Here is a 15,112-nt window from a genome sequence, read left to right as displayed (position 1 = left end):
GCCTTTCCCTCATCCTTTCCCTCCCTTCTTCTATTTTTTCCTGCTTACCTGCCTCCTAAATTTTCAAAGGATACCCTTGCTGGCTGTACATCCCCAAACCCTATTCCTTTGTAATGAAGTTTATGCGGAGTGGGAGTTCTTTACTTCTACAGGAGTTTCCAAACAGCAATTCAAGAGAACCACAGACACATTTTTGAGATCCCACCGACACCTCTGTCATCTCTCTCTCGGGAAGATCCAGAAATGCCATGATCCTCGCCCACCACGCACCCTGGTTGGATCCAGTGAGTAATTGGACTTTCCAGACAGAACTGAGCAGGGTGTCTCGAGGTAGGGGGAGAGGGCGAGTCCTACTCTTGTCCTAGTCTCCCCAAGATTCATTCCATTCGTGAGAGAGTCTGGGCGCTTGTATTTGTTTAGCAAATGCGTTTGCAAGTCATAACCCCCTTCGCAGGATGCGTAGCTACTGGGTCCCCCACTGCAGTCCCCCATCTCCTTGCTCCCTGAGACTGGAGATTCCAGCTCATGCTTTGGTGTCCTGGTGGGGCTTCCACCAGACTTTTTCCTGGCGGGTGGGTGGTGGTCCTAGTGAGCTAGAGAAGCTTGCTGCGTGTTAGCGAATGGGCTCGGTGAGTGGGTGCGTGCGAGCATCGGGCCAGGAGACCCCGATCTTCCTGGGAGGCCGGGTGCCCAGCGCGAGCGACGTTTCTGTTCCATCAGCCTCCACCCAAGCGCAGCAGCAGCAGCAGCAGCAGCAGTCTCCGCCCCCCGGCTCCGGCGATTGGCTGCTTCTGCTCATTTCCATGCTAAGAAAAGGGAAGGGCTAGTAGCGCCCCCGAACCCCAGCAGCAGAAGCACCCACCACCTCCTGCGCGCTAGCTAGGTGTCTTCTCCCAAGCCCGGCGCCAGCTCCGGGGAGGCGGCACCCAGCCAACCCCGGCGCCAAGTCAAGTGCCACCGCGAGCGCAGAGGCGAGAGCCCCTCGGACTCGGGGCTGGAGCACCCAGGGGACCCCCGCCCCAGCCCGGTGCCGGCGATCCCGACTCGCTGGGGGCTCCCGATTCCCAGTTCTTCCGCCTCGCGCCCCGCGCCTCGGTCTCCAAAAACGGAGTCTCCGCTTGCAACCCCGGGGAGCCCCCCAGGGCCGGCCCAAGCGTCCCGGGCGCCCAAGATGCGCTCCATCAGGAAGAGGTGGACCATCTGCACCATAAGTCTGCTGCTCATCTTCTACAAGACAAAAGAGATCGCCAGGACGGAGGAGCACCGCGAGACGCAACTCATCGGGTAAAGGCGCGGGTCCGGGAAGGGGCCCCCGGTGCGGGTGCGAGGTGTAGCTGTTGCGGGGCGTGTGCGGGTCGGAGCTGGGGAGCGTCCCGGTTCTGGAAATGAAGCCACAAAGGCGATGCTGGCAGCACGCGCGCGCCTGGCTCTGCCTTCTTCCCCCGATGCTGCTTTGAGCTGCCCTGCACGGACGGCGAAGGGGGCGGCGAGGACCGTGGCGTTGGCACCGGTCCCCCCACCCCACCCGGGCGCTTCTTCCGTCTGCAGAAGTGGAGACGTGGAGTGAACCCCGGTGTCCTGCTTTGCAAGCCAAGCTCCCCCCCAGGGCTGCTCAGCTAGGGACGCCTAAGGTGGCCCATCCTTGCGCTGCCCTGCCCTGCCCTGCCCAGCCTGGGGCGAGAGAGCAGAAAAATAAGGTCACAAATGGGCTAAAGTTAAACACCCAAAACAGGAAAAGCGTCTTTAGCCTATTGCTCTTCCACGGCCTTAGGGTCCATCTGGGTTGTGGAATGTCTGCTGGAAACTCCACTGAGCTGACGTTGCCTCCCTATTTACTCTTATCTGGATAACGTGCGCCTGGATGTGTTTGGGTAGCGGGGCTGGAAATGGATTGTGGTTACAGCTTTGGAAGGACCCCCCAACCCCATTTCTGTTTTATTTTTCTTTCGTGAGACTCCTTTGAGTTCAGGACCCCGCCCCCAGCACCAAGTTCTTTAAATATCTCACTTCCTTCCTCTCCCCACCTCCTGCCTCTCGTCTTTGAAGTGCCCCGGGGTTGGCCTGCAACTTTGGGGCGCTGACTGCGAGGGGAGACTGTTTTGCCTCCAGGCGAACCTTCCTGTCAACTCTGTGCGAAGTGCTGCTTGGCCTAGAAGGGCCCCCCCGCATTCCTAGGCGTGGGCTCTGGGAAATCCTCCCGGCCCGGAGATGCTCGCCGCGTTCTGGTGGGGGCTTCTTTGGCTCCGGTGGGGAGGCCCGGGCGCATCCCATCGGGGCGTGGGGAGGGGGCGGTGTGGCCCCGCCGGAACGTGCGTTTGCACACGCAGGCGCGCTCGCAAACTTGCTGCACCCCGATTTCTCCAAGCTCGCTCTTTCCGAAGTGGATGGGCGTCCTAAGAAAAGCACGACTCGAGCCTGATCTTGGTCGAAGAAGGAATCGCTGTTGTAGAGAAGAAGGATTTACCTGGAATCTATGTGCATAGAAAGCTAGGGGTCTGCGAGTGCGAGCTAGGGATACTGGAAGCGAATGAATGGAGAGGACTGGAGGGGTGTTTTGCAGCCACAGAATCGAGACATAGGCTATTCTGGGCTTCAGGGAGGGGAGCGGACGGAATCGCAATGTTGCTCTTTTGCATAGGAAGTGGGCTGGGTTGTCATAGCAGTTCGGCCCGAGAATCTAGAAAGGACTTGGGGAGGCTGAGTGAGCACCCCGGGCGCCTGCTCTGGCAGACAAAGGGGTCTTTGGGAAGGTGGGAGCCCCGAGCGCCGGGTGAAGAGGGGGAGCTGGGCCGGTCAGGTTGAGGTTCTTTGTTCGTTTTCGACATCTCACAAAGCCGCCCCGCGGTCCTGGGACTCCGGAGAGATTTGAAGCGGGGTATCTCCCGCTGGGGCGCGGGAGTGGGCGGGGCCCAGAGCCGCCTCCTGCCCCGCAGGTGCCCTCGCCTCCCCTCCAGGACCCGCGGGCACCAGGGGCACCGAAGTCTGCAGGGTGCGCGGGAAGCAGCGGGTACTGGGTGCCCCCAGCGCATGACTTACATCCCCCCTACCCTTTCCGGAGTCTCTCTCGGATGCTTTTTGGGGAGCCTCTTGATATCAGCCTGAAGGATGCGGAGACCCCCCCCCCCCCAGACTGGGCTCACAGCTTTTTGGGACCCCCTGGTAGCTTTGCTTTTTTTTTTTCTCCTTCTCTTTCTCAGCTCCCCTCCTTTCGGGAAAACGGGAGGCGGATGCCGGGGTTGTGGGTACCAGAGAGGTGTGGCCAGGGCGCATCCCTGCCTGAAGCGCGGGGCGCGCGGTAGGATAAGCTCTGTGCGTAAAACTGGGAAGCTGCCTTGCCTGCAAGAGCCCGTCTCGAGTCTGGGGCCCAGGAAAAAAAAAATCATTTAGACGCCTCCGTAGGCCGGGCTCCTCCTCCTTAATTAAAACCCGCAATTGCCTTCCCGCTGCGGGTTTCGGATCCACTGGCGCTTCGGGCGACCTGGCCCTGGGGTGGATCTTGGCTCAGAAAGATTCAGTTGGCGCTGACTCTATCCTCCTGAGAGCACTTTCCCGTTCCACTCCGGACCGACGGGGGGACCTGAGTGCAAAAGCTGGAGCTTTGTTTCTATTCCACGGAGCACCGAGGAAGTGGTTCCTGAAGATACTATCCTGTCCTTGACTGCACAGCTGTCTCTCTCACTCTCACTCTCTTACAGAGACACACAGACACACAGACACACACACACACACACACACAGACACACACACACACACACACACACACACACACATCCGTGGGTGTGGAACCCAGTCCAGAACTCCTAAGAGAGACAGCCCGCATTCTCTGACCTTTGGGGGGCACTGCATGCCTTGCTAGTGAGCAAGAGATTCCATCAAGTGCTTCTGAAACTCCTTCCCTACCCCACGTTCCAGATTTCTTGTTAGTCTCCCTGTGACCAGCATGAGATGGGCAATCCCTTCATCCTTCTGATAAAGGAGGTTTTAGGTGATGTCAATCCGATATTAAACTTACTATACACAACGTGGAGCAGTCAGGCACCACGGTATTTTTTATCAACCATCTCTATTCTCTTATCTCTAGAGAAATACTAGATACATATATTATTAGATACATATACGATTAGTTATACATACATATCTTAGATACAAATAACTATTACATATGCATAAACTATTAGAATATACATATACATATTAGATTCATATAAAATGAATTAAAGATGCAGTACTTGTTGGATACTTAAAACTTGCATTTTCTTCTGTGCAAACCATCTCATTGTCCGGTATAATGATTGCCTAATAAAGTTTAACTTAAAATGATATACATGATTCTCTTCACTAACAATATTGCAATATTGCTAGCCTCAGTATCTAAAATAAAATAACAAAATGAGAGAGAGAGACAGAAAGAAGAAAATATCTGCTGCAGAAGCAAGTAGAGGGAAGGGCAGAAAAGGAACTGGGTAGCAGGAAATGTGCACTGGTGAAGGATGTTGTACATGATATGCCTAAAAATTGTGAACAAGTTTGTAACTGTGGGGAAAAACTTGTGAACAATCTTGTAAACCACTGTACTTTAAAGTAATAATAAGGCAACATGGAGGGGTACTGAAGTACCTGTACTTATTAAAATAAATAACCTATACTTATTTCCTGGAAAAACCATGCTCATTTAATGAGATAAAATAATTGAAAGTGTTACACAAACTTTAATATCATATGATGTTATGCTTCTAGTGTTATTTTAAACTTGTCACATATCACTTCTTTTGGTTGTAAGTAAGTGAAATTTTAACTTTTTTTGTCAAATAAATATACCCCTTTAATCTAATTTGTAATTTAAATTGTCTCAGAAAATGCTCACCAGCATTACTTCTGAAATTCAAAATTATAGGCTTGACAATGAAGGTCACCATTCTTATCTGTAGAATTATCACAGCAAAGTTAGTTCCACTTTCTTCTAAGTACCTTACATATCAGGAAAATTGAAAATTGTCTTCTTCGAGTGGCATTATAAATTCTACTAAAAACATAAATAGTAATTTAAGGCAAAACATCTCATCTTTATTTTAGATGTTTGACATTTAGGTAATGAAAATGAAAAGTTACCTGCTGTTTTTTGTTGGGGTGTAGTTTGATGCAAGTATTTTGTTTTCAATAACACATGCTTTTATATTAAGGAGAAAATTTAAACTAGGCCAAAGGGAACACACTGATTGCAAAGTCAAGTCATAAAGGATTTTCAGTAGGTTTGAGTTTAGGGCATTAGGGACTTCATTTTATTAATCTTATTTGTTATATACTGCAAACCTCATAGAGAAAATTGGTGGTGATGTTTAGAAATTCACCCTCTAAAGACAAAAGTAACAGTCACAACTAGCAATAATATAACTAGTAGTTAGTTATTATAACTTTGCTTTTCTTGCTTTTCTACTTTATACCCATGTTTTACATTCAAAGGAAGAAAGACTTTTTATTCTTTTTGAGCCTCACTGGGTAGTGCATAAGGACATTCCAAGGCCCATGCAGTATTTGGGATCAAATCTGGTCTTCTGAATGCAAAGCATGCGCTCCAGATCTTTGAGATTTCTCTGACTGTACCAGGAATTCAAACCCAGGTCAGCAGAATACAAAATTGCTCTATACCAACCTGAAGAGTCTCTTTAAGACATAACTACTCATAAGGCACAAGTAAAAATATCCCTTCACAGTAATGCAAACTTTATAAAAAGCAATTTGCTTCAGCTTCAAATTATACAAAGTATGACTGTATAAATGTCTTTCATGTGAAAAGTCAAATTTGGATTAATTCTAGTTTAATGAAAAATAAGAGTAATACAGTAGATTTATTACTATATTTTATTATCTTATCACCATAAACTATATTGTCACCATTTAAACCATTTCTTTAAAAACCCAGAGTTTTTGGAAAACTTCATAGAATTATCTCAGCAATAGTTTTGAAAAACTATCTTGATTAACATTTTGGTAAAGCACTCTTCCATAGATATTTTCAAATGATCGTCCCTGTACATTTTTACATTTACAGATGTTTATTGATGTTGAAAATATTTGTTATTATAAAAAATAATACTTTCAGAACAGTTATTAAGGAGATGAAGATTGGAAGTATTCCTGGCTCCTGAAATGAGGAGAGGTTGGTGCTACACACTTTACATGTGACAGGCCTGGATTTAGTCTCTGATTACCCTTTTGTTTCTTTGAGCACTATCAGGAATGATTCCAGAGTAAGGAGTAAGCCCTGAGCACTGCCCAGTGTGGCCTAAACCACCTACATTTCCAAAAATAAATGGCTAGAATCTATGACCATATTCTTGATATACCAACTTCAAAATTATAAAGAATAATTCCTATATATTTATATTGTTATCCATATATAGTTACCATATTCTTGATATACCAACTTCAAAATTATAAAGAATAATTTCTATATATTTATATTGTTATCCTTATATAGTTATTAATATAAAACATAAAATATAAAATTTCTGTGCTGTTAGATAATAATTTTAACACTTTGCTCATTTGGATCCTCTGTAAAATCATCCTTATTAGTCAGGTATAGGTCTATAAGGGCATCATTTTTCAATGGGAAACTTAAGATACTAACTTAAGTGTGTTCTGAAATTCATAGATTACTTGATGCATTGAGCTGCTTCAAATTTAAGCTGCATGATTAAAATAATTCAAACCAAAATAGCAAACTAGAATCCTTTCGTTAGAGAATTCATCTAGCATCTGGTACATAGACAATGTTTACATTGATAGTTGGAGAGGATTATCTACATAGTAAATAGAGATTTAGACTCAACTGAGCAAGAAGTTTGTAACTTTTAATTAAGCCTTTCAGAGTCTAAAACTTGAAAAGTGAAGAAAAAAATACATATAATGAGAGGGCTATGTGGTGAAATTTTGACTGAGGCTTAATAATTTAATATAGCATAATTATATATTTCTAAATAGATGATGTCTAAAAGTATGAAGAAAATAAAGTCTATTGCGCAATGAATTATTTTAACTATAAATGCCATGACACTGTCATATGAGTTTGTGACCATTATAACTGACACCACATTCCTGCTACTATCATTTCACAAGGTATCCTTACCTGATTGCATTTTGGTTTGGAGAAAACTTAGAACAATTGATGCTTTTATATAATAAAGTAATCATAGGATTGGGTGCTACTGAAATTTTCTCTATGACATTATAGTATGTTTCTACTACCATCACCAAATTATCTCATTATTGAAGAGTTTTGAAACCATTTTAGAAATGAATCTCTCAATAAAATTTATAAATTACTTTAATATATAGAATTCCATTTTTCTCCATACAAATTTGACATATACTAGACAATGTTTTTTTGGTGTTTTTTTTTTTCAAATTTCAAAGAATGAGAAGACAAACCACTGTGATCTAGGAAGAGAATATTGTCTAAGGGCATACAGAATAGCAAGTGATAAAATTCCAGGATGGCCAAATCATTTTATGTCAAGGTCTTCAAAACAAAACCTCTTTCTATTATGTCTCCCTAGCTCTGTGAAAATGAAATTGCAATCTTAGGAGTCACAATTATACAGATGCAGGGGATTTGACCAAACATCCTGTCTCTATTGTCTGTGCACAGCAGGGAAGGAAAGGCTAAAGTGGTTCAGGGCTTTGATGAGGCTATTTTTTTCTTTAAATACCACAAAGGCTCTTTCTTTATCTGAAATGGCTTTAAGAATAAGTGAAACCGGGGGCTTTGTCTTGTAGAACCCTGAGTTGAATCCATGGCATTTCCCAAAAAATCCAAAATAAAAACAAAAAGCAGTTTCCAAAAGAATGAATGTAAATAATTGTTCTGATAAAGTCACAGTCACATAGTCCTTATAATTTTTCATCATACTCATATCTTTTCTTCTAATGTGTAATCTGACAACAGTATTATGCATGAGGTTAAGTCCTATGATTCTTAGTCAAATGCTTCTTACTATTAAAAAGTTGCCATTTTACTTTTGTTTCAGAGATGGTGAACTATGTTTGAGTCGATCACTTGTCAATAGTTCTGATAAAATTATTCGAAAGGCTGGTTCTTCGCTCTTCCAGCACTCTGTAGAAGGATGGAGAATCAATTCCTCTTTGGTCCTCGAGATAAGGTGAGTTTCTTTAAGAAAGCACAATAACTTTTCATAATTTTCCTGAATATACTGGGCTTGGAAGATACATTGAATACTTGATTGATATTTTAAGTCTGAACACTTTAATAAAAGAGTGGACCAGCTCTCCATAACATTGATCATAGTGGCTCAATTACCATAAAACTGAAATAATTATGCAGTCAGATATGTGAGTTTTGAATATACTACCTTTATACTAACTCAGGGGTGGTGAACACACAGCTCTCGAGCCACATGCCGCTCCCACCAAAATGAATGCGGCTCTTTGCCTCTTATCATCATTTTGTATCCTGTGGCTCTTTGCCAAGTTTGGATTTTCTTCTGCTGCTTCTGAGGAGGGAGGGATCTCTGAGGAGAGATCTCCCAGCACAGAGTCCTGCCCCCAGGCTGGGTCCTCCTGTCTCCCATCCCTCAAAAACAACTGCAGGGGCCAGGGACGGAGGATTGACGGGTCGGACGGGACCCTGTGTCACATGTTGGGTCACATCTGCTCATTAGTTCTGAGTGTGGAGGACGCAGCACACCCTCACCATCACTGCAGGATTTTTACCCTCACTCAAAATGGCAAAATGCAATTTGTATTTAATATAGTATTGTTATAATTAGATGCTTTTGTGTGAGTGTTTGTTTGTTTTGGCTGGTCACTGCGTGATGTGGCTCTCTGACTCAGAGTTTAAAATTTTGGTTCTTTGTGTCGTACTTGTTCACCACCCCTGTACTAACTGAATAAAATATTAAACAGAATACCAATATTTGACATGTTTTTATTTATTGTGTTACTTCAGATGGATATACATTTTATACGTTATTCTTTTTTGTTTGTTTTTGTTTTGGGGCCATACTGGTGGTGCTCAAGAGTTACTCCTGGCTCTGTGCTCAGAAATTACTCCAGGCAGATGCTGGAATTGAACCTAGGTTGGCAGCATGCAAGACAAATGCTACCCACTGTGCTATTGCTCAGATTCCTTTAAAGTTATTCTTTTTTGTTTGTTTTTGTTTTATGTTTTGGGGTCACACCCGGTGACTTTCAGGGTTTACACTTGGCTAGCTCCTGGCTTGGGGGACCACATGGGATGCCTGGGATCAAACCCAGGTCCCTCTTGGTTCAGCCACGTGCAAGACAAACACCCTATCGCTCAGGCTCCAAGAGTTATTCTTAACCTCTCCAATAATTCATATGATCTTGTGTTTTCTTATTCTATATTTAAAATAGAACTCATTCCACATGGCTGGTAAATAGAGAAAAATATGACTTACTCTCAAATGATATGCCTATGTGAATATCTGTAATATTTGTCTAAATAAATTTTTCATAAGAAATTTGGGGCTGGAGAAATATTACAGAAGGTAGAGTTCTTGTTTTGCATGATGCCAACCAGGGTTTGATTCTGGCACCATCAAACACCAACCAGAGTGATCCCAGATCTTAGAGCCGGGAGTATGCCCTCAGCACTGCAGGGCGTGGTCCCCAATATAAGTAAACAAACAAATAAATAAATAACATTATGGTCAGACTTTTCTAATTGTGGAGTAATTAAGTAACTCTCTTCTTTATAAGTAAATTGCTTTGATAGTGGGTATATTTTAAAATAGCATAGAGATGAATTAATTTTAAGTTCCAAAAAACTATCACAACTTAATACATTTTCTAGCACTCAGTAAATGCTAGTCACTAAAAATATATATATTATCATGTAGATTTTATAAAGAACGGTTAGTGATTGTATTAGCTCTGACCTTATTTGTGTTTCTATACTTACTCATACCTTTCAAACCATACCTATACAAAATATAAATTGTAAGCAACTTTCAGGAGTAGTGAGGCACAATTTTGTAATTTGAAGAGCATTTCACAGGATGAATTAGAGCAAAGGCACTTAGAACATGCTCTAACATAGTTGAAAGGATATTAGTGAATTAAAATGGGAAGCATACCCAGGAAGTTCAGGAAGGATATGGTTAGCGCATGTCTAAATCCTCAGTGACCAGACAGAGAAATTGTAAACAACTTAAGAGAAAGTCATCTGGTTGCTTTTTAATTTAGGACAAACAGAATATTTATAGGTAGAATACAAAAATAGAACAAAAAATCAAATCAGATTATACTTTAAAAACTGGTATTTTCTTAATAGACTATGCTTAGCAAATATTCTTTATTTTATTTGGATACAAAATAATCTGAAAGCCAGTATTAGAAAATAGTACATTTACTATAAAATCACAAATTTTTATACTCGAGAAATATTAGCCTTGATCTCTTGGCTTGACATTTTTACAACTAGCATCCATATATCATGATATCTGCCCAGTATTTTCTTTATGCCTCTATGCAGTACTGAAAATCAAAATATGTATAAAATGTTTTGCATTTACAAGGCAAAAATTATGGGATATTCATCACAGATAATCAAAACAAATGGACCTAATGCTATCACTTGGAAGTATATTAGAATTAAGATAACAATGCAGGCCATAAAATAATGTCTTTTCATTCAATGTCATTTCTTTGTAATACTTATTAGAAAAGGCACATTGTGCTGAAAGGAACAGCATTTTGTGTTGTATGTATACAATCTTCCCCTGTAAATGTGAATTTTCTCCTGAAAGAAAATGAATTATTTTTCACATCCCACTGATGTACACATTAGGTTTATTAGTGTGGTCCCAAAATCTGAATGTCTTTATGTTCATGTGTGTGTGTGTGTGTGTGTGTGTGTGTGTGTGTGTGTGTGTGTGTGTGTGAGAGAGAGAGAGAGAGAGAGAGAATATGAGAGTGTATATATATATATATATATATATATAGAGAGAGAGAGAGAGAGAGAGAGAGAGAGTTCTAGAGAGAAGTGTGTCAGTATAAGAGCGAGAAAAAGAGGAGAGAGTGGGGAGTGACCCAAAATATATAGGTTTCCATTCAGGGTTGTTTTTTCTGTACCCCAAACTACAGGAAAGGCTCCAGCCACCAATTTATTCCACTATTATGGATTAAAGTGATTGTAACACAAATAAATGAATAAGAACTGTTGTTTCATACAAGAAGTGTGTAGGGTATTTAAAAGTTTGCTGTTTATAGAGGATGATAGATACAATATTATCCCATAGAGCAGGGGTCCTCAAACTTTTTAAACAGGGGGCCAGTTCACTGTCCTTTAGACTGTTGGAGGGCCAGATTATAGTAAAAACAAAAATTATGAACAAATTTCTATGCACACTGCATATATCTTTTTTAGAAGTGAAGAAACAAAATAGGAATAAATACAATATGTGGCCGTGGGCTGTAGTTTGAGGACCCCTGCATAGAGGATGATAAAAGAAAATATTTTTTTAATATTTGGGTATCTTAAAAATACTTCAAATTAAATTATTTGGCAAAGAGGATTTTATCTAATTAATAAGGCTATATAAATCAGATAAAAGAAAATGAAAAACTTGAACTGAATTATGTCTAGTATATCTATTGAAGCTTAATAATTTATCATTCAAAGGAAAGACTAATAAGTTAACTATATAAATAGTTAATAATTTAAAAATATATTCAAAAATGTCTTTTATTGTATCTATATAACAATAATGCTGATATACATGAACTCATACATAAAACTATACATATACAAGTAGATATTTTAAAGGTATTCTAAGAAAAAGTTTCTGTTGAATTGATCCATTACATTTATTATAGAAATCTTGCAAATTATGAATTTGCATTTTTAAATGTGTACAGTTTTTATGTTTAGAGCTGATTATATGACTTTAATGCTCTCTTTTTATATGGTTCGCATTTACCGTAAAAAAACATAAAGCAGGAGAAAATATTGAATAATATATACAAAGTTGTCACCTACTTACAAGCAAATAATTATTTATGAGACTATTATTTGTACAATGTACAAACAAGTTCATAAGTATATTATAATCGCGTATAGCTTTAGTGACTGGTATTAGTCAATTTGACATATATTGTTAAAAATTTAGAATATGAAAAGTTCTGGTTGTGAACTTTGTTTTTAAGTTATCCTGAAACTAAGCATAAAGGACTTTGGATTCTTTTTCCTGTATTTTTTGAAATCTAATCTATAGTGTTCAAAAGAAAATATTACTTTATTAATTAGTTACTTTATTATGTTATTAGTTACTTTATTTATTATTATTTTATAATAATTTATTGTTATTAGTTTATAATTACTTTGTTAGTTAGTGAATATGGGCATATTTTACCAGTGTTTTCAAATTTTCATTTTGAAGTTTTGAGAAAAGCATTATAACCAATAATTTTAATCTGAAAATTTAATGATGTTTCCATACTTTTATCACTTAAAATATTAAACTTTAATGCTTTTGCAAAAATATTGTCTATTTGAATTTAGCTCTAAAGAGAATATATAGAAAATTGTTTTTACATTTTAAAGACATAATTTTCTTTGTTGTTACTAATTCCTTAAAAGTTAAAAATATTTTAGTTTTATTTTAGCTCTATTTATCTATTAAGATAGATAAATTCAAATAGATAAATAAAGCTTTCTTTTTTTATTATATGTAATTTTTATTTTGACTATATTGGATTACATATCTTTCACAGTAGTATCTTAGGTACTTATTAACGTTGAATCAGGGGAATTCCCATCACCAAATTTGTCCTTCCTCCACCCCCGCTCCCATCCTGCATCCCATATCTCCCCCAACTCTCCCCCCCAGGTCTGCTAGAGTAAGTGGTCCCCTCTGTGACTAGCTTACTACATAGTGATCATATATCTGTTTGGTTCTGCTACCCTCCTTATTTCCCCCTCTGAGAGGCGGAACTAGATAGTTCAAGTTACATGGTTTTGTTTGAAGAAGAGAAAAGCAATAAAGTGGGGTAAAAATCAAATAAGCCGAAAATGGATGTAGTCCTTCTAGAGGCTCTCGACCTCAGTTTGAGAGAGGACAGGAATAAAGGAATTGAAATACCACAACAATACAAAAAAGAAATATCAAATAAATATCCAATGAGCACTACAGCACTAACGCAAGCACCACATAAAGCTTTCAGGCTTTAATCACAAATCTATGTGCTTACATGTCAAAAGAATTTGCTGTTTTGTATGTATTGATATACTTTAGCAAAAATTTACCTATAACTCTTCTACTCTGTTTAGTATTACATGACCAGCGGAGCTTATTTTGTGACCTATAGTTTGTTGGTGGCAGACTGATAATTTAAATCAAGACCAGACTGTAGAATCAGAGCTCCATTTATGAAACACAATTTCTTGGAAGGCTGTTTATCTACCAATTTATTTATGGCATTCTCCAACTGTGCTCAGAGTCCAGGGATAATCAGTGGAGGCAGTAATCAGGCCTGGCGGTCACCCTATTTGATGCTCTGGATGGCGATGCAATTTGTTTTAGGATGCAATGGGCCAACAAAACTACACCTAGAGGTTCTACGGATCTAGGTAATATCAAATATCTAATATTGTACAAGAAAGCTATGTTCTTTCTAGCCCTTTAGTAAAACTGCTTCCTGCTGCTATATTTTAAAAATGAATCTTTCTGAAGTTTTCATTAATGAGTCTTTTTAAAATCTAAAATAATAAAACATATGACATTATTACTTCTGGAAAGATATCAAAGACATCCTGATGAATAAATTCAGTAAAAATTTTTTTCTAGCATTTTAGGGCCTTTTTGTTTTGTTTTGTTTTGTTTTGTTTTGTTTTGTTTTTGGGCCACATCAGGGCTTACTCCTGGCTTGGGGGACCATATGGGAGGCCAGGAGATCAAACCATTCTAGAATGTTTTGTGAAAGTCGCTTAGACCTTACACTGAGAAATCTGAACAAGCTACAGGTTATATTTATGAGAACTCTGAAGCAAACTCCTTTCTGAGAACAAATTATGAAACAAACAAAACATTTTCCTCTTTGAATTTGCAGGAATAATGAAGCATTGGACATTTTCTAAAACTTCCACCTTCTTAATAAACAGTAACAATAAATATTTGAATGTATTCAGTTCTTTTCTTCTAGAGCAAAGATGTATTCCTAATACTTGTTTGCTAACCTAATTTGCTTCTCACCTTGTGATTTATGCCACTGTAATATTAGTGTATTGATTGTTTTTTTCTGTTCGAGTTCACTATGTCATTTAGATCAAATTTTAGTTGCCCAGCACTCATTCTTGTTGACAAGAAACCCACAGAGAATGAGTGGCACTTGGTGTTAGGTTAGGCATATTTAATATTTCACATTGAAGATACTGTTTAACAAATTAATTCTCTGAAACTCTAAAACTGCTATTTCAAGAGGTGAGTCAGTGATTTCAGAAGGAAGTTACAGTTGAAAATTCAGTTAGAAACAGACTAGAGTACTTTAGAAATAGAATCTCTGTGGAATCTATTTTGTCAGTTAAATAATCTAAATCAACCTTTCGGTTTAAACCAAGTCTAACAAGTTGTTTTTTTCAGACTATGTTTTTCAGTCTTATAGAAAGTGAAACATATTCAAATCTTTCAGTTATCTTCAGTAAGATGGTTGCTGTATTTAGATGTTTCCTGGTGTTGAATAGGGTTTTAAAATTGTTTTTAGTTTACAGAATTGCAAATAAACATGCATAAGTGATTTTGTTCTTGCTGTTTGTCTTGTAAATTGTATGCGGAATTCACCATCCACTGCTATAAATGAGGTAATGACTTGACCACATATCAGAAAAAAATTGTGGTAAAAAGTTTGAATATTAAATTTAAACTTTTGTTGTAGTTACTTACAGATTACAAGTTAAAGTAAATTTCCTTTCAGTGTCTCCTAAGATAAGTTTATTTGTATTTTGTTTTTATTCTTTTTTAAAATTACTTAAACTCCATGATGCAAACAAAATTGTAGTTGGGTTTCAGTCATAATGAGGACACTCCCATTCACCATGCAACAACCTTCCCATCACCAATGCCCCCATCTCTTC

General features: G+C 39.5%; 1 protein-coding gene across 1 annotated transcript in view; it reads left to right on the top strand.

Moving 5' to 3' along the window:
- Positions 1-898: 898 nt before the first annotated feature.
- Positions 899-15,112, top strand: part of ST8SIA4 (ST8 alpha-N-acetyl-neuraminide alpha-2,8-sialyltransferase 4) — a 100,255-nt gene continuing 86,041 nt past the window's right edge. The window contains exons 1-2 of the mRNA XM_049769153.1: positions 899-1,284; positions 8,031-8,162. Coding sequence (XP_049625110.1) covers positions 1,172-1,284; positions 8,031-8,162 — 245 coding nt within the window. The 5' untranslated portion in view covers positions 899-1,171. The remainder of the gene's footprint in view (positions 1,285-8,030; positions 8,163-15,112) is intronic.

This window comes from Suncus etruscus, chromosome 2 (assembly GCF_024139225.1).
Source record: "Suncus etruscus isolate mSunEtr1 chromosome 2, mSunEtr1.pri.cur, whole genome shotgun sequence".
In the NCBI taxonomy this organism is placed as follows: domain Eukaryota; kingdom Metazoa; phylum Chordata; class Mammalia; order Eulipotyphla; family Soricidae; genus Suncus; species Suncus etruscus.
The sequence above is the reverse complement of the archived record's forward strand: the minus strand, read 5'-3'. Positions and strand labels throughout refer to the sequence as shown.